Source organism: Bos indicus, chromosome 27 (assembly GCF_029378745.1).
Source record: "Bos indicus isolate NIAB-ARS_2022 breed Sahiwal x Tharparkar chromosome 27, NIAB-ARS_B.indTharparkar_mat_pri_1.0, whole genome shotgun sequence".
Lineage (NCBI taxonomy): Eukaryota > Metazoa > Chordata > Mammalia > Artiodactyla > Bovidae > Bos > Bos indicus.
The window spans coordinates 36,613,715-36,632,927 of NC_091786.1; the positions used below are offsets into that span (position 1 = coordinate 36,613,715).

Here is a 19,213-nt window from a genome sequence, read left to right on the forward strand (position 1 = left end):
AAGTCGTGTAACGGCGACAGCTAATGAAGACAGGTGTGCAAGGTTGCAGGCAAGTGAGCTATGTGCTTGACTCTCCTAATCTTCCATGGGAGCTTTCCTCCCGCCTGATCTACAAGACTCCTACACGTCTACATGGTTTTGCATCCCCAAATTAGGAGAAGGAGGAAGAAACCATGGTGTCTGGGGGTGGTGTGGGCTGGCGGGAGGGCTGTGCAGTGACAGGGACCTAGGGAGCCCCCCAGCTCTGGCCAAACTGGGAAGAACAAAGCAGAGGGTAGGGGACACGTGTGCCTCGGAGCCCCCCACAATAGTGACACCAAGTCTTATGTGTGAGATTATGACCGAACTGGAAAACCAGGGCCACAGCCTTCCAACCCTCCACAGAAACCTCTGCAGGTAGAGATGAGCAGGCCGTTTAAGAATCACATAATTAGTTTTCTTCTTGTTATTATTCTTGAAAGCATTATTCCATTATTACCATTACTAATTGAGTTCTCTCTCATGAAAATATATCCAACATGTTATTTTTATTTGTCACATTACTCCTACCTTATAGATGAGGAAACTAGAGATTTAGCAACTTGCTTAAGGGACACAGAGTGGTTCTAGAGTTTGCCAATACAATATTTTAAAGATAGCTTCATGGAGGTACAGTTGGCATATGATAAATGCAGATTATATATATATATATATATATATATAAAATTTGTTTGGCTGTGCTGGGTCTTCGTTGCTCTGCAGGCTTTTCTCTAGTTGCGGCGATGGGGACCACTCTCTAGTCACCGTGCGAGGACTTCTCATTGTGGTGGCTTCTCTTGCTGTGGAGCACAGGCTTCAGGGTGTGCAGGCTTCAGCAGCTGAGGCACGTGGGCTCAGGAACTGCGGCTCCCAGGCTGTAGAGCAAAGGCTCAGTAGTTATGGCACACGGGCGCAGCTGCTCCGTGGCATGTGGAATCTTCCTGGACCAGAGATTGAACCTGTGTCCCCTAGGTTGGCAGACAGACTCTTTATCACTCCATAAGCCATGGAGGAAGCCCTAAATGCATGCATTTAAAGTAGATGATCTGATAATTTCGGACACAGGGAAACACCCATGAAACAAACCATCAGCACAGTGAGGAGGGGGCCATTCATCATCCCTGAAAGATTTCCTCAGGCTTCTTTGCAGTCCTTCCTTCCACCACCCTGCCCCCAGGTAACCACTGATCTGCTTTCTGTCACTCGACATTAGTTGCATTTGCCAGAATTTTATCTAAATGGAGCTATACAGTGTGGAATCTTTGTGTCTGGGTTGGTTTTTTTTTTTTTTTTTTAACTCAGCTTAATTTCATCCATGTTTTTTAACTCAGCTTAATTTCATCCATGTTGTTGCATGTATTGACAATTCATCCATTGTTTTTGCTGAATGGCTAGGTCACACTGTTGGGATATCTTTAACTTTTAAAGAAACAACCAAAGTTTTTTCCCAAGTGGCCCATTTACATGCCCACCAGCGGTGCATGGGGGTCCCAGGCTCCCCACATCCTCAACACTTGGTATGGTGAGTCTTTTTCACTTTAGTTTTCCTACAGCTGTGTAGTGTACGTCCTTATATCAATAGTTTTAATTTGTATTTCCCTGATGACTAATAATGCGGAGTATCTTTTTGTGTGCTTGTTTGCCATTTGTATATCTTCTTGGTTAAGTTAAAATCTTGTGCTTATTCTAAAGCTTGGGTTGTTTTTTTATTATTGAGTTTTGAGAGTTCTTTATGTATTGTGGATACAAGTCCTATATCAGATGATTATTTGCCAACACTTTCTCCCAATCAGTAGCTTGTTTTTTTTTTTTTCCATTTTTTATAGTGCATTTTGAAGGGCAGATGTTTTTGATGAAGTCCAACTCGTTGATTTGTTCTTTTGCGGGTTGCACTTTTTGGTATTGCATATAAGAGATCTTTGCCTTATCCAAGATCTCTAAGGTTTTTTTTTTTTCCTTATGTTTTAATCAAAAAGTTTTATAGTTTCAGGTTTTACATTTAACCTATGATCCATTTTGATTTAATTTTTGCATATGATGTAAGGTATGAATCAAAGTTCATTCTGCATATAAATGTCCAATTGCTCCAGCATGATATGTGGTAAAAATGATCCACTGAATTATCTTTGCTGAATATCAGTTGTTCCTGTATGTGTGGTTCTATGTCTGGACTCACTGACTTATCTATCTTTATGGCAATACCACACTGCATTGGTCACTGTAGCTTTGTAATAAATCTTGTTCAGTCACCAAGTCGTGTCTGACTCTTGTGTGACCTCATGGACAATAGCCCCCCAGGCCCCTGTGTCCATGGGATTTTCCAGGCAAGAATACTGGAGTGGGTTGCCATTTCTTGAAGTCACTATAAATCCTTCAACTTTGTCCTTTTTCAAAGTTGTTTGGATGTTCTAGGTCTTTTCCATATAAATTTTAGAACAATGTCACTTTTCACAAAAAAGCCTACTGGGATTTGATTGGGCTGCATCAGATATTTCGATCATTTCAGGGAGAACTGACACCTGTACTGAGTCTTCTGACCCATGAGAACAGTGGATCTCTCCATTTATTTGTCGTTGCTCAGTTGCTGAGTCGTATCCAACTCTGCGACTCCACAGACTGCAGCCCACCAGGCTCCTCTGTCCTCCACGATCTCCTGGAGTTTGCTCAGGTCTTCTTTAATTTCTGTCAGCAGTGTTCTGTAGTTTTCAGTGTATATTTCCTACATCTTTTATCAGATTCACCTCCAAGTATTTCTATTTTTTCAATGTTATTGTAAAGGCTATTCTTTTTTCAATTTCAGTTTGTACTTTTACACTGCTAGTATATAGGATTCAATTGATTTTTTTATATACTGAAATTGTATCCTGCAACCTCACCAAACTCATTTATTAGCTTCCATCGGATTTTTATATATATCACGTTGTCCATGAACAAAGACAGTTTACTTCTTCCTCTCCAACCTAGCTGCCTTTCATTTCTCTTACTTGCCTTATTGTACCAGTAGCACCTCAAGGACAGTGGTGAACAGAAGCAGGGGTAGTGGGACTTCGCTGGTGGTCCAGTGGCTAGGACACCTCACTCCCAGTGCAGGGGGCCGGGGTTCCATTCCTGGTCAGGGAACAAGATATCACATGCTGCAACGAAGAGATCCCACACACTGCAAGGAACATTGAAGACCTGAGTGCCCTAAGACGAGGTGCAGCCAAAAAATAAGTATTTAAAAAAAGAAAAGAAAAAAAAGCAGCAGCAGCAGGAGCAGACATGGCTGTCTTGTCACTGAATGTGGGAGGAAAGCACTCAGTCTTTCACCATCAAGTGTAATGTTAGCTTCAGGCGTTTTTGTAGATGCCTTTAGGTCTCTGCTCCAGTAAATTGCTACTCTTCATATTCACAAATCAGACTGTCCGATTTGGGGGATAGTAATTTGCCCTAACAGAGAAGGCAATGGCACCCGACTCCAATACTCTTGCCTGGAAAATCCCATGGACGGAGGAGCCTAGTAGGCTGCAGTCCATGGGGTCGCTAGGAGTCGGACGCGGCTGAGCGACTTCACTTTCACTTTTCACTTTCCTGCATTGGAGAAGGAAATGGCAACCCACTCCAGTGTTCTTGCCTGGAGAATCCCAGGGACTGGGGAGCCTGGTGGGCTGCTGTCTATGGGGTCACACAGAGTCGGACACGACCGAAGTGACTTAGCAGCAGCAGCAGCAGCAATTTGCCCTAAGTCCTCACTTCTTCTACAGATTCTAGAAGAGTTACTGATTTTTCAAAGTCTTTACTTTTTACTTGTTGTCAGCATGGTGTGGTGACATCCATGCTCCTTACATGCAAAGCCAGATGCTGATTTCTTTTTGAATATTCAATTATTCTCCATTCCTTGGACGAACCCCGCTTGATCGTGATGGCTTGTTCTTTTAAATAGTGTTGGCTTTAGATTTGCTAAAATTTAGAGTTTCTGCATAAATACTCACTCCTTATTGGTCTGTAGTTTTTCTATAATGGCTTTCTTTCTTTCCTTTTCTTTTTGACCAAAAATGTAAAGCGGCCCTCATAGGATGAGCTGGGAAATATTATGTCCTTTAAAATTTTCTGAGTGAGTTATTTCTTCCTTAATGTTTGGTAGCATTCGCCAGTGAAGTCATCTAGGCTTGGAGTTTTCTTGGTGGGAATGTTTTCTTTTTTTTATTAATTTGTTTTATCGAAGTATAGTTGATTTACAATGTTGTCTTAATTTTCACTGTGCAGCAGAGTGATTCAGTTATATACATATATATTCTTCATAGTCTTTGCCATTCTGTTTAATCATAGGATGTTGAATCTAGTTCCCTGTGCTACACAGTAGGACCTTGTTGCTTATCCATCCTGTATATAATAGCTTGCATTTGCTGATCCCAAACTCCCAGTCCCCCTTCCCCCAGCTCCCCTCCCCCTTGGCAACCACACGTCCTTCCTCTATGTCTGCATCTGTTTCTGTTTCATAGATAACTTCATCTGTGTCATATTTTAGAGTCCACATATAAGTGACATGACACGGTAGTTGTCTTTCTCTGTCTGACTTACTTCACTTCGTATGATAATCTCTAGGTCCGTCCATGTTGCTGCAAATGGCATTATTTCATCCTTTTTAATGGCTGAGTAATACTCCATTGTATCTATGTACCAGATCCTCTTTATCCACTCATCTGTTGATGGACAGGTTGTTTCCATGTCTCGACAACTGTAAACAGTGCTTCAGCGAACATTATGGCGCGTGCACCTTCAAATAATAATTGTGTTTGGATATCCACCCAGGAGTAGGAGTTCAGGATTACACGGCAACCAGTTTTTTGAGGAACCTCTGTACTATTTTCTATAGTGGTTGCTCCAACTTACAAATTGGTGGGAATGTTTTAAATTATGCATTTAATTTCTTTACTATATTCAGAGTATCTCTTTCTTCCTATGTGAGCTTTGAGTTTGTACTTTCCAAGAACTTTGTCAATCTCGCTTATGCTTTCAAATTTACTGGAATAAAATTATCATAGTATTATCATCCTTTTGCTTCCTATAGAATCTTCAGTATATTACCTCTTATTCTTGATATTGGTAATTCTTTTCTTCTCTTTCATGATCAGTCTGGCTGGGTGCTTATCAATTTATCGATCATTTCAAAGAACCAGCTTTTGGTTTTACTGATTTTCTTTAGTGTTTTCTGTTTGTAGTTTCATCAATTTCTGCTTTGATCTTTATTATCTTCCTTCTGCTTACTTTGGGTTTAAGTTGTTCTTTTTACAGTATCTTAAAATATTACAAAGCTGAGGTAACTGACTTGAGAACTTTTCTCTCGTTTAATGTGGATGTTTAGTGCTATAAATTTCCCCCTAATACTGCTTTGCTGGCATCCCATACATTTTGACATCGCATGTTTTCATTTTCATTCCATTCAAAATACTCTCTAATTTCCCTTTTGCTCTCTTCTTTGACCCACGGGTTACTTCGAAGTGTATTATTTAGCTTCCAAGGAGTTCCTATGTATCTTTTGGTTATTGTCTTGTAATTTAATTTACTGTGGTCAGAGAATATACATTGAATGACTTAAATTCTTTGATATTTATCAAGACTTGCTTTATAGTCTAGGACAATGGTCTCCAACCTTTTTGGCACCAGCGGCCAGTTTCGTGGAAGACAATTTTTCTCATGAACCAGGTGCAGGAGATGATTTCAGGATGATTGAAGTGCATTACATTTATTGTGTTCGATTTATTGAGAATTGAACACCACGGTCGCTCTGACAGGAGACAGAGCCCCGGCAGTGATGTGGGTGTTGAGGACAGCTGTAAATACAGATGAGGCTTCGCTCACTCGCCCGCCACTCAATCCTGCTGTTCCTAACGGGTGGACTGTGGCCCAGGGGTCGGGGCCCTTGGTTGAGAATATGCTCTATGTCGGTCTGTTGCAGGCGCAACTGAAAAGACTGTATTCTGCTGTCATTGGGTGGAACATTCCATGAATGTCAATCAGGTCAAGGTGAATGACTGCTGTTCAAATCTATTTGGGTACTCATTTTTCTACTTGTTCTATCAATTAGCAAGATGGGGGTATTGAAATCTCCCACTATAACTGTGGTCCTGTCTATTCCTCACTGTGGTTTTCTCAGATTTTGCTCATGTATTTTAAAGCTATGTTGCTGCTGCTAAGTCACTTCAGTCGTGTCCGACTCTGTGCGACCCCATAGAAGGCGGCCCACCAGGCTCCCCCATCCCTGGGATTCTCCAGGCAAGAACACTGCAGTGGGTTGCCATTTCCTTCTCCAATGCATGAAAGTGAAAAGTGAAAGTGAAGTCACTCAGTCGTGTCTGACTCTTAGTGACCCCATGGACTGCAGCCCACCAGGCTCCTCCGTCCATGGGATTTTCCAGGCAAGAGTACTGGAGTGGGGTGCCATTGCCTTCTCCGAAAGCTATGTTACTTGTGCTTTAACATTTAAGACTGCGATGCCCTCTTGATGGACTGCTTATCCTTATGAAATTATTTTCTTTATCCCTGGTAACATTCTTTGTTCTTACATCTACTTGTTTGGTATTATTACAGCCACTTCAGTCTGCTTTTGATTAGCATTAGCATAGTTTATGTTTTCTCACCCTTTGACTTTTAAGGGATTTGTGTTTTATACTTAAAGACATTTCCTGTAGGCAGTATATAGTTGAAATTTACCTTTATATCTGCCTTTTAATTTGTTTTTTTTTAGATCATTTACAATAATGAGATTATTAATGTGGTTAGGTTTAAATCTATCATTTGTTAATTTCTACTTCTGTCCCATCAGTTTTTTGTTCTCTTTTCCCTTTCTTTATGCCTTTAAAAAAAAATTTTTATTCACTTATTTTTGGCTGTGCTAGGTCTTCGCTGCTGCACAAGTCTTGCTCTAACTGTGGTGCGTGGGCTTCTCAGTGCGGTGTCTTCCCTCGTTGCAGAGCACGGGCTCTAGGGCGCTTGGACCCAGTAGTTGCGGCTCCCCGGCTCTAGAGTACAGGTCCAGTAGTTGTCGTACACGGGCTTAGTGGCTCCATAGTATGTGGGATCTTCCCAGATCAGGCATCCAACCCATGTCTCCTGCACTGGCAGGTGGGTTCTTTACCGCTGAGCCACCAGGGAAGCCCTTTTTATGCCTTCTTTTGGGTTAATTGAAAATTTCCATTTTATCTCTTTGGGTGGCTGATTAGCTATGATTCTTTGAGTAGTTCAGGAATTGCTTTTGGGCTTCTAGCATACATCATTAAACTACCCCAGTCTACCTATAAGTGATATGATAACACTTTGCATATAGTATAAGAACCTTACAATAATATACTTCCACTTTTCTCTCTCAACTTTTTCAACTTTTGTACCTTCGTTGTAATACATGTCACTTTTGTATATGTTATAAACACAACATTATATTATTTTGTTTAAACAGTTATCTTTTAAAGAGATTTAAATAATGAGAAAATTATGTATTATCCTTATAGTTAGCATTTTGGGCACTGTTCATTCGTTCATGTAAATCCATATTTCTTTCTGGTGTCATTTTTCTTTTGGCCTGAAGGACGTTTTATGAAAAAAAATTGCTTGTGGCAGTCACTTCCTGTTGACGACTTCCTTCTGTTTTTGTATGTCTGGCGATATCTTTATTTGCTTTCATTTTTGGAAGTTATTTTTGCTGGGTATAGAATTCTAGGTTACTTTAGAGATGTTCTACTTTAAAGATGTGTCCTACTTTAAAGATATTGCTCTGCTGACTTACTTCCATTGTTCCCAGTGAGAAATATGATGTAATCCTTATCTTTATCTCCATATATAATGCATCTTTTCCCCCACCTTTGGCTACTTTAAAAACTTTATCACTGGTTCTGACTAATTTGTTTAAAATGTGCCTTGGTATAGTAGACTTCATGTTTCATGTGGTTAACGGAACTTCTTGGATCTGTGTAATTATTGTTTTTGTCAACTTGGAAAATTCTGGGCCATTAATTCTTCAAATACTTTTTCAGCCCCTTTCTCTGTTGGAAACTAATTTCACAAATATTAGGCCACCTGAAATTGCCCCATAGCTCACTGATGCTTTTAAAGATTTTTTGTTGTTCTTGTGTTTCATTTTGGAGAGTTTCTATTACTATGTTGCCAAGTTCACCTTTTCTTCTTTAATGAAATTTGATTCAGTGTATTTTTCAACCTATATCTTGTAGTTTCACCTCTAGGGGATTGGTTTGGGTCTTTAAAAAACATCTTCCAAGTTTCTACTTGACTTCTGGAACATCTGAAATAGTTATGTTTTACCATTCTTGTCTACTAATTCTAACATCTGCATCAGTTTTAATTGATTGATTTTTCTTCTCATTATGGGTTTTGTTTCCCTGCCTCTTTGAATGTGTGTCTGAGAATCTTTAATTGGATTATTTGAATGTCAGACACTGTGACTTTTATCTTGTTGGGTGCTGGATATTTTGTATTCCTGTAACAAATCTTTAGAGTCCCTTGGACTGCAAAGGAAAGCAAACCAGTCAATCCTGAAGGAAATCAACCTTGAATATTCATTGGAAAGATTGTTATTGAAGTTGAAGCTCCAATATTTTGGCCACCTGATGTGATGAACTGACTCAATGGAAAAGCCCCTGATGCTGGGAAAGGTTGAAGGCAAAAAGGAGAAGGGACCAGCAGAGGATGAGATGGTTGGATGGCATCACTGACTCAGTGGCCATGAATTTCAGCAAACTCTGGGAGATAGTGGAGGACACAGGAGCCAGTCTATGGGGTCGTGAAGAGTCAGACATGACTTAGCATTGAACAACAACAAATGATTCTTGAGCTTTGTTCTGTTATGTCATTGAGTTACTTGAAAACAGGTTGATCCTCTTGAGTTTTGCTTTCAAGGTTGATTAGGTGGGAGCACTGATCAATCTAGGGCTAATCATTCTCCATTATTGAGGAGGACCACTCTGTGTTCCCTATGCAACGTCTGTGACAATCAGTCTGACTGTTGAGAATAGACGATTAATAATCAACCAAAATTTGTGGGGGACCTTCTGAAGCTCTCCAGAGTGCTGTCTCTGTGCAGCTGTCTCTCTAGGGAATTCCAGCTTCCCTGATCTCCTTGGATTGCCAGAAACTTCTCCTTAACCAGGGGTTCTTCTGGATTTCTCTTCCTTCCTCCATGACTTAGAAACTCTTTCAAGGCAGTAATCCAGGCAATTGTAGGGTTCATCTCATTTATTTTCCACGTTTCATATATCACTGACCTTTACTGCCTGATGTCAGTGTCTTGAGAACTGTTGTTTCATATAGCTTGTCCATTTTTTGCTTGTTTTAAGCAGGAGGGATATGTTCAGTACTTGTTGCCTTATCTTAGCCAAAAGTGGACTGCATCTCAGACAGCTCCTCAGATATGGTTGGATAAACATTCTATCACTCCTGGGAATCTCAGTAAGATGTGATTAAGGGTGAGAGAGGGTAATAACTCTGCCAGTCACAGTATGTCTGAGTCTCATTTTTGGTGACTTTACCACCTTGAAACTTCCTGGGGTTCACATAAATGGAATTTCACCCAAATGAAAGTGTGTCCACAAAGAGAACTCATGCACACCTTTCCTCAGGACTTCTTTCTGCCTCGTGTTTATCCTGGAGCCCCTTCCCTGATCACAGGGCTTGGGGGCTATGCTCCCTGCCCCCTCTGAGTCTCCAGAAGACCCCACTGACCCCCACACACCCCCACAAGCATGGATCTGAGGCTGTAGGTGGCCATACTCAATGGAGTGGGGATTCCTACTGAGCAGAGGCCATGCTCAGCAAGGATTATCAAACAAAGTCTGGGTGGACCGGAGCACGGGAAGGTTGGCTGAGTCCTCTGGTTGAGATCCAGAAGTGCCTGTCTCTTGAGCAGTCTCTAGTGTGACCCTACCATACCTGGGTCACCAGCCCATCCCTGTCTAGAGCTGTCCCCTCGGGGTTGTATTTTGGGGAAATCAGGTAACAGGCAATCAAACACACAGCCTTGGGGCAGGACAATCCAGCAGTACCCACCCCCTGATTCCAGCCCCTCCTTATCTCAGCTGTCACCCGGGCTCTCTGTTAACCCAGATGGAACGACGACCCTAATAATTTGATGTCAGCAGCAGACTCGACAGGAGGTGGACAGACAGCCTGACCTTAGACGGAAGCCACACTTCCCTAGCTGGGCTAAGAGTCGAAAGAAACAAGACATATTATATTTCCAAGTAGACGTTGCATCCAACCCATGAAATCAAATGGAGTTGACTGAATAGGATATGAGATATCCATCTTTCCCTTTCATATGAGAAATCCTTTATTTTTAGGAACACAGTTTTGTTTTGTTTTGTTTTGCTCTATGGGCAAGTTTTTTCCTTCACATTTCACATTTATTCCCAGATTCTGGGGTAGTTCTCTCCTGTACAGGAGAAGCATACTGGCCCTTCTGCCCCGGCCAGTCCAGACAAACCCAGCAAGAAGAGCCAGGAAGGATGGATGAGAGAGCTCAGGTTCCTATCTTCCTGAAACCACAGAGCAACCAATCACCGCCCTGAGTGTCCACAGTGGCCGAGGGAGGCTCAGACGAGCAGAGAGCAGGGAAAGCACAAAGGAAACAAGGGAATGCCGTGGCCATCAGCGTGAGGGCCGGGCTGGCCCGGGGACAGAAAGCCAGAGGAAGTGCAGGGGGCAGCCGTCTGCCTGCTCTTCCACCTCTGATCCTTCCTGCTCCTCCTCCCCGGGCCAGGAGGGCATGGTTTTCCAGGGACAGGAAGGCAGAAGGCAGGAAAAACACACAGAAGCCAGCTCTGGTGCCCCGAAAGGCCAGGATGGACCAAGCGGACGTCTGAGTGTCTGCTCCGGCCTGGAGGGAGCGAGCACGCAGGGCACACGGCCCGCGCCTGTCGGGACACCCACGGGATGAGGGGTTCGGAAGGGCTGACAGGCGACAGAGCGGCCAGGAAGCACGGAAGCGTTCAGAGTGTGTCTGCAATCAAAGTGGGGAGGACCCCTGGTCAACTTGTCAGCTCTCGGGACTCTTCTGCTCCAGACCGGCCATGGCTCTCCATCGCCTTCCCAGTAAAACCAGCGTCCCCACTGCAGCCTGGAGGAGCCGGCCTCCTGCAGCCCCTGCCTTCTCATCCTCCGCTCTGGACCCTCCATGCTCTGCGGACGCACCAGGCCCACCTGCTCGGGGCCCCTGCCCAGACTGCTGGTCGGGGCACTCTCTCCCTTGTTCACATGCCCACCCCACCTCTCTCTCCAGCCTCTGTTCACATGCTACGCACTCCTACCCGACTATCTAACCCCTCAATCCCACACTCCAACCTTGCTTGACTCCAATTTTTTCCCCTCATCACCCTGCTAGCACATTATCTAACTCACTTCCATAAATTTTTGCTTGCCTGTCCCAACAGAAGGCAAGCTCCATGAAGGCTGAGTTTGGGGCTTTGCTCCTTTCGGGGTCTGTTTGAGAACTGACTTATCTGCCTGGCTTAGAACAACCTCTGGTGGGTGACAAGTGTTCAAAGAATATTTGCCAAATGAGCGGCCCAACTGGACTGCCCTTCCACAATCATGGGGCACGGGGCTCGGGCCCATGGGGGTTAGAACTCTCTGCTCTGGCTTTAGAGTCTCCAGGCCCCACGGGAGTCCCAGGGCCAGAAGAGACATTCATAAATACTTAGGTATGTAACTGCCCTTAAAAAAACTTTTTTTTTTAATTGTGATAAGAACACTTGGCTTAGGATCTGTCCCCTTGACAGGTTTTTAATTGTTGTACCTGCCTTGTTTATCCTCATATAATTCTATGTGCCCGGTGTCCATAGATTTGGGGTACAAAACCCTCAAAACTTGCTGCCTTGCCTTGACTGAACCAAGTCTGGGCTTCTGTTAATAAACCCAACCAAGGGGCTGGGTTATCTAGTTAAAAAAGGGCAAAGTGTCTCATCTCTTGATTTCTCCCAGTTTGCAGTGTTTTTCGGCCACCCCCTCCTCAGTCCTTGTGAAAGAGAGTCGGTCACTTAGCGGTCCCCGTCATGTCCAGCCAGTCCCCCAAGGGGCAGGGAGAGGGCTGGTCTGGGAGCCCTGGACGCTGGGGCTGAGAGTGTGCCTCCTCCCTGGGGACAGCCTGGAGCTTGCACACAGGCCCTGGCTGGAAAGGCAGCCCCCCGCTCCCCAGGGGGCAGGCTGGGGGTCCTTGGGAAAAGCATCTGGGGAGGCTGAGAGCCCTGAACCCCGGCCGCCGGGGGTGAGGCAGTGAAGGCAGGCAGTGTGGGCGAGAGCAGCAGCCCAGGTGAGGTCAGAGGCAGAAGAGACAGGCCGTAGGACGCAGTCATCCGATGAGTCCTGCGCTCGGGGGCGCTGGACGCCAGGTTTCGGGGAGAGAGACCAGTGTGAGGGGCGTGGCATTCACTGGGGAGGCCCCTGCCCCCTGCCCCCTGCCTCCACTCTCTCACAAGCTCCGGTCACAGGGGCCCGCATGGAGGCACACATGTGGGAGTGGCCAGGATGGCTGGTGACCTGGGAGCCGGGGGAGGTCGGTGGGCAAGCTGGAGGGGTAGAGTGGAGGAGCATACCCTGCACCTGGAAAGCGGGTCCCCAGAACCAAATTGTTTTTCGAGGCCTGTAAGGAACCTCAGGTCTCTGATCCAACTTGTGGGTTTTAAAGAGATTGATGGCCCAGCACGTGGAGTCAAGAGATCAAGAGGAAGGAAGGGTCCCAGCTCCCACCATCCCAGCAGGAGGTGGCTGGGCCTGCCTCTGTGCGCTGATTACAGACGCAGATGGAGGGGAAACGGGATCTGGGCCCTGCTCCCCACACGGCCCCTCCTCTACTGCAAGGAAGGTGTCCTAAAGGCCGCAGAGGGGGTACTGGGGGCAAAGGTCAAGGCCCCGTGGAGCGGGGTCACCGGAGGGGGAGGGGCTCTGTGCCAGGCCAAACCGCATCCAAACAAGTGATGGGGAAGGGATGCTTCGAGGAAAAAGGGAGACAAAAGCAGAAACTGGCTTGAAGGAAAAAGCCCGCTTAGCCCCAGAGAAGGGGTAGCAGGAGGGCTTAAGGACACCTCTCCGCTGGTCCCCAACCGAGACCTCCGCCAGAACCTCGTGCCTACGGACGGACGGGGGTCTCAGGTGGGTCTGCGCAGAGCTGGAGGGCGCGGCAAGCAGGGGAGGGTAGCGGAGTGGGGGCGGCAGCCGCCCCTCGTATCCTGCTGGGCCCCCCGCCCCCGGGACCCCCATCACCTCTGCTCTCACCACCGCCCATCCAGAGGGAGACTGACCTCCGGCCACCTGGTGAGAAGGTTCCAGGGAGGGTCAGGCGGCGGCGGCGGCGGCTCGGCCTGCCCCCCCACGCCCGGGGGACACTCACCATTCATCTGGGAGGGGGACGACGAGTAGTCCCGGTCGGCGGGCCGGCGATCTGGCTTGAGGCTGCGGCCCTGCCTGCCCGAGCCCTCCAGCATGTTCACAATCTCGCCGCGGTCGATGTTCCGCAGGGCAGCGTACAGGTTCTCCACTGCGGGCAGAGCGGAGGGAGAGGGCGCTCGCGGGCCGCTACCCAAGCCCCGCGTGGCTCTGAGTGTGTGTGTGTCTGTGTGCGCGCGGCTCTGAGTGTGTGTGTGTCTGTGTGTGTCTGTGTGCGCGCGCGCGGGGGGGGGGGCGGGGCGGGGCGGGGGTTGCAGGCCCCTTCTTTTCTAAAAGTCCAAACAAACTACCTCTAGGATAAGTCAGGTAGACCTGGAGATGATGCAGTTTCCGTCCACACTATGCAATAAAGCCAACAAGAGCCAGAAACCAAACTTTTTGATTTTCTAGGGGCTTCCCTGGTGGCTCAGATGGTGAAGAATCTGCCTGCAATATCGGAGACCCGGGTTCGATTCCTGAGTCCGGAAGATCCCCTCGAAAAGGGAATGGCAACCCACTCCAGTATTCTTGCCTGGAGAATTCCATGGAGGGAGGGGCCTGGAGGGCTTCAGTCGGTGGGGTGGCAAAGAGTCAGACAGGACTGAGCAACTGATACACAGTGCATATGAAAGTTACATTTACACTACACTCTAGTCTGTTAAGTGTGCAATAGCATTGTGTCCAGAAAAAAAACAAGGTACATATCTTAAAGGTGTTTTATGGCCAAAAAATGCAAACTCTCCTCTGAGCCTTCAGTGAGTCTTCATAGTCACATAAGGACCCTGATCACAGATCAGCGAGACAAATGTAGTCATCATGAGAAACTGTGAAACGCTGAGAGAATTCCCCAAATGTGACATACACAAAATGAGCAGATGCTGCTGGAAATTGCCACCAAGAGACCTGATGAATCTGGGGGGAGAAGTGCAGTATCTTTGAAGCACAGTAAAGTGAGGGAGGCTTGGATTTTGTTATCCTTTAACAGACCTTTTGCAAACCCCAAGAGTGGTGAGTTTCAAGGCATGGAAGACTTTTTCTTTTGTAACCCAAAAGGAGTGCTGGGGCTTCCCTGGTGGCTCAGCAGTAAAGAATCGACCTGCCAATGCAGGAAACAGTGGGTCGGGAAGATCCCCTGGAGAAGGGAATGGCAACCCACTCCAGTATTCTTGCCTGGAGAACCCCATGGACAGAGGAGCCTGGCGAGCTACGGTCCATGGGGTGGCAGAGAGTTGGACACAACTTAGCGACTAAACAACAGAACAATGACAAGAGGAATACTACAAGAAAATGAGAGAGAGAAGAATTGGAGTCTGTCCTTTGGAAATCTTTGGTCCTTGCTAGTTGATCTGAGATGCAAATGTAAACACTCAGTTTCTCTTAGTGTTTTGTGTTCGGGAATGTGGTTGAGGAGCTGAAAAGAGTGAGTCACATCTTCCCTCCAGGTTGAAGAAAATCCTGGGGGAACAAGAACTGCATCTGAGGGGACTCCTGGCTGGGCTCTGAGGGGACAGTCCTCATTTGATAAATTCAACCAAGAGGCACACACCCTGCACAGACGCAGTCTTTTAGGGGTCCTGGTGTGATTGCAAACTCATCCTGAGAATGGGAAGAGGTCATGGCCCAGGTTCTGGTGTGCCCTCCTGGCGGGATTGCCCAGAAGACCAGGGATCCTCAGAGGTGTGTGCCTGCGTGTGTGTGCACTTGAGTATGTGTGTGTGAGAGACAGAGTGTGCAGAATGATTGGTTCCAAAGGTCAACAGCACCCCAGGAATCTGGAGGGAGAAGTTCTGGGGAGAACTGCTTGGTGAGCTCCTGGCATAGGCTTTGGGGAGAGAAGGGTCCCAGCTGTGCCCTCGCCCCGGTACTGACTCTTGGCGTCTTGGCCTTCACGGGTGACCCAGAGGTTCAGCAAGGCCAGGCTCTGCTCCAGCAAGGAGTTGGGGTTCTCCACACGGATCCTGTTGATGTCGTCCACACTGAACTGCAGCTCCCGGGCCAGCTCTGCATGCAAGGAACCAAGACCAGGGTGAGACCAGCTGGAGCTGGCCCCGGCCCCGAACCTGAGTGGGGAGCGGGGCGCCCCGAGGGGTACCCGAGAGAGAGAGCAGTCCCCTGTGGACTTTAAGCCTCCTTCCCAAGGATGCCTAGTGTAAGGTGACACCTGCCCTGTGGCATCCCCAGGAAATGCACCAGGAAATGCGCCAGGAAGCAGCGTGATCACAAGAGAGTAATAAGGACTGAATGAATGAACGGACACTCTTGCTGTCATCACTTGGAATATGGGTGATGAGGCTGAGCCACGGAAGGTCGAAGGACCGGCTGGGGTCCCAGGGGAGGGCTGAACAGCGGATGCCCTCGGCACTGTTGGTGAGGCAAAAGCCACCGCCCTTCCCTTGGGAAGCAGTCATAATGGAAGCGCATCTGTGTATTTGTGTTTCTTCAGGGAAAGGAGCTGTTTACATTTAAAATGGGAATACAAGTCCCCATCTAAATGCAAGGCACCATCGCAGAAGGCGAGCTCTTCTCTGCTGCTGTCTTCATGGCTGTTTCTCGCAGGTGCTTTAGAGGAGAGCACAGGAGCTGAGTCTCATTTCAGGGATGAGGAAGACCAGCGTGGAAAGTGATGGTGAGAACCAGAATGTGTGTGAGCCACACACACCACTCACACAACACTCCACGTACATAAACCACATACACAACACTCCATGTACACACAACACATACACACCACACACACACCACACACACACACCACGTACACAACACTCCACACACACACAACACATACACAACACACCACATACACATCACATATCACATATACACATACCACATACACACCACACACACACACACACACACACACACACACATCACGTACACAACACTCCACGTACACACAACACATACACAACACACCACATACACACACCACATACACAACACTCCATGTACACACAACACATACACAACACACCACATACACACACCACATACACAACACTCCACATACACACACCACATACACACACCACATACACAACACTCCACATACACACACCACATACACAACACTCCACATACACACACCACATACACAACACTCCACATACACACACCACATACACAACACACCACATACACACACCACATACACAATGTGTCATGTACACACAACATATACACAACACACCGCATACACATCACATACACAACACTCCACATACACACACCACATACACAATGTGTCATGTACACACAACGTGCCATGTACACACAACACATACACAACACACCGCATACACATCACATACACAACACTCCACATACACACACCACATACACACCACATACCACACAAACACCACCTACACAATACTCTATGTACACACACCACATATACAACATGCCACACACACAACACATATACAACATACCACATACATACACCACATACACATCACATATCAGATATACACACACCACACACCACATACACACCACACACACACACCACATACACAACACACCACCTACACACAACACGTACACATCACATATACATCACATACACAGAAACCACACATACACACACTCACACACCACACACATCACACACCACATACACACACACACCATATACACACCACACCACATATACACATCACATATACATCACATACACATGTACCACACATACACACACACTCACATACCACAAAAACACATACCACATATACAACACACACAAACACACACACTGCAACACATACCACACATACACACTCACAAACCAGAAACACAACACATACGCAACACACACAGGACACATATGCAACACATATATACCACACACACACACCGCAGATGCACACATCACATACACAATACACATACACAACACACACATAGCACACATACACAACACGTACACAACACACACATACACACCACACATATATGAACATACACACTCACAAAACCAAGAAGCAGCTGCAGAGGCTTTTTGCCCTGTCTTTCTTCCTTTCCCTCAACAAAGCCCCTGGCAGGACAGATGGCATGTGCGGTGTAGGGAGTGGTGGGCAGGCAGGCAGGACACACATTTTGTGTTCGCTTGTGTGTTCTTGGTTCACTGGTCTTTTCAGGGCTCTATCCATAACTTGCCGCACAACCACAGTCACCCTTCTTAGTGGGATCTCAGCCTCCCCATCTGTAAAACGGGCACACTGGATCCGCCCTAAGGTCTCCTGTAATGTCAGAAGTTGAGCTTCTCAAGAGGAAAACTAGAGAGAAGTAGTGGGGGAGGGAGCCCGCCTCCCCTGGTACCCAAAGGCGCTGTCTGGGCAGCAGCCCCATCAGAGACAACCCCGGGTCAGGTGCGCAGCGGACAGTGGGAAGAGGCTTAGCAAGCTGTCAGCGCTGCTGTTCAGAGGGGAGGCGGTGCAGAGGGAGGTGTGGACAGGCACCCTGCTCTTTCGCCCCGATTCCTGACTCACCGGCCCAGCTGAGGCCCAGGTGTTCTGATATGAGCATCATCTTCATGTCGGCCTGGTCTGTGCCACTGAGGAAATCTGGGGGAAGCACGGCATTCTGTTCAGCGGCCTCGACAGCACACAGAACCGCCCAGCATGGGTGGGGGGGCTAGAGAGCGCTCAGGTCACGCTCCGTGTCCCCCGATTGGCAGCTGAGCCTGAGAGGGTCATGGAGACCCCAGCCGAGGGCTGAGCCAATGGTGTCTGCTCGGGGAGCTCCCGGCGACATGACCCCCCTCGCTGCCCCCTGGACGGGAGTGAGCACAGAGAGGTGAGTACCTGCTGTGGACTCGAGGAGGCTGTATCTCAGGGCCAGCGGCGTCAGCGTCCTCCTCCGTTCGTCGGCTCCGCTGTCCTGCAGGAGAGAGACCAGGAGGGGGCGCTGTGGGTGTGGGGAGGACACCCTGGGGACGGGAAGCCCCATAACACACAGGCTGTGTGTGGGGGCGGCTAGAGGGAGTCGATGAGGTTCACGCGCTTCATCTCGAGTGATAATAATAAGCTCGTGCGTGTGTGCTAAGTGGCTTCAGTCATGTCCGCCTCTTTGTGACCCCGTGGACTGTAGACTGCCGTGAATCCCATGTCCTCTGTCCATGGGATTCTCCAGACAAGAATACTGGAGTGGGTTGCTGTGCCCTCGTCCAGGGGGTCTTCCCGACTCAGGGATTGAACCAGCATCTCCTGACTTGCAAGTGGCTTCTTTACCACTGAGGGGAAACCCAATAATAAGCTCACGCAGCCCTAATCACATGCCAGGCCCTGCCTGATGGTCAGAGTTGCCTGAGGCAGGTACCATCATTCTTCCCAAGTCCCCGGCCCAGAGGCTGGGGCAACCCACCCAAGGCCACTCAGACAGTCATCAGTGGAGCTGGAGTTTGAATTCTAAAAAAAAAAAAACAACAACAAAGATCTTTTCTTTCTGAATTCCTTTCTGCTCAAAAGACCTGTATTGATGCCCAAGCCTTTGCATGCTGGACCTGTGGCCAAGCAGCGGGGTGCTTGTTCAAGGCTTCGGGAGCCCCTCTGGTGAAAAAGAAGTTGGTTCCCCCTCGTCCTTAGTCAGGAAAGAAAACCAGCCTCGACGTTTGGAAGTGGCCTTGCTTGTCTTGTTGGGCATGAAAGGCTGATGATGAAAACACCAGGAGTCGCCAACACGGGAGAGGAGGTCCCTCCATCCCTGGTGCAGCCTGGTACTCCCTGGCACTGGTGACGCTCGGTCCTCATGCCTCCGCTGAGCTCAGAGCCCCAAAGCGAGT

The 19,213-nt window shown here is 47.5% G+C and overlaps 1 protein-coding gene across 9 annotated transcripts in view; it reads right to left on the reverse strand.

Annotated features, from left to right (window-relative positions):
* The window catches only part of ANK1 (ankyrin 1), a 242,942-nt gene that overhangs the window by 21,132 nt on the left and 202,597 nt on the right, over positions 1-19,213 (reverse strand). For 7 of the 9 annotated variants that reach the window (XM_070781480.1, XM_070781476.1, XM_019953405.2 and 4 more), the window contains 4 exons: positions 18,237-18,312; positions 17,922-17,996; positions 15,295-15,426; positions 13,391-13,537 (listed from right to left, as the gene is read on the reverse strand). In XM_070781480.1, the coding sequence (XP_070637581.1) occupies positions 13,391-13,537; positions 15,295-15,426; positions 17,922-17,996; positions 18,237-18,312 (430 nt within the window). Of the gene's footprint in view, positions 1-10,299; positions 12,382-13,390; positions 13,538-15,294; positions 15,427-17,921; positions 17,997-18,236; positions 18,313-19,213 lie in introns of those variants that run through there. The other 2 variants (XM_070781481.1, XM_070781479.1) reach the window with 2 other exon arrangements.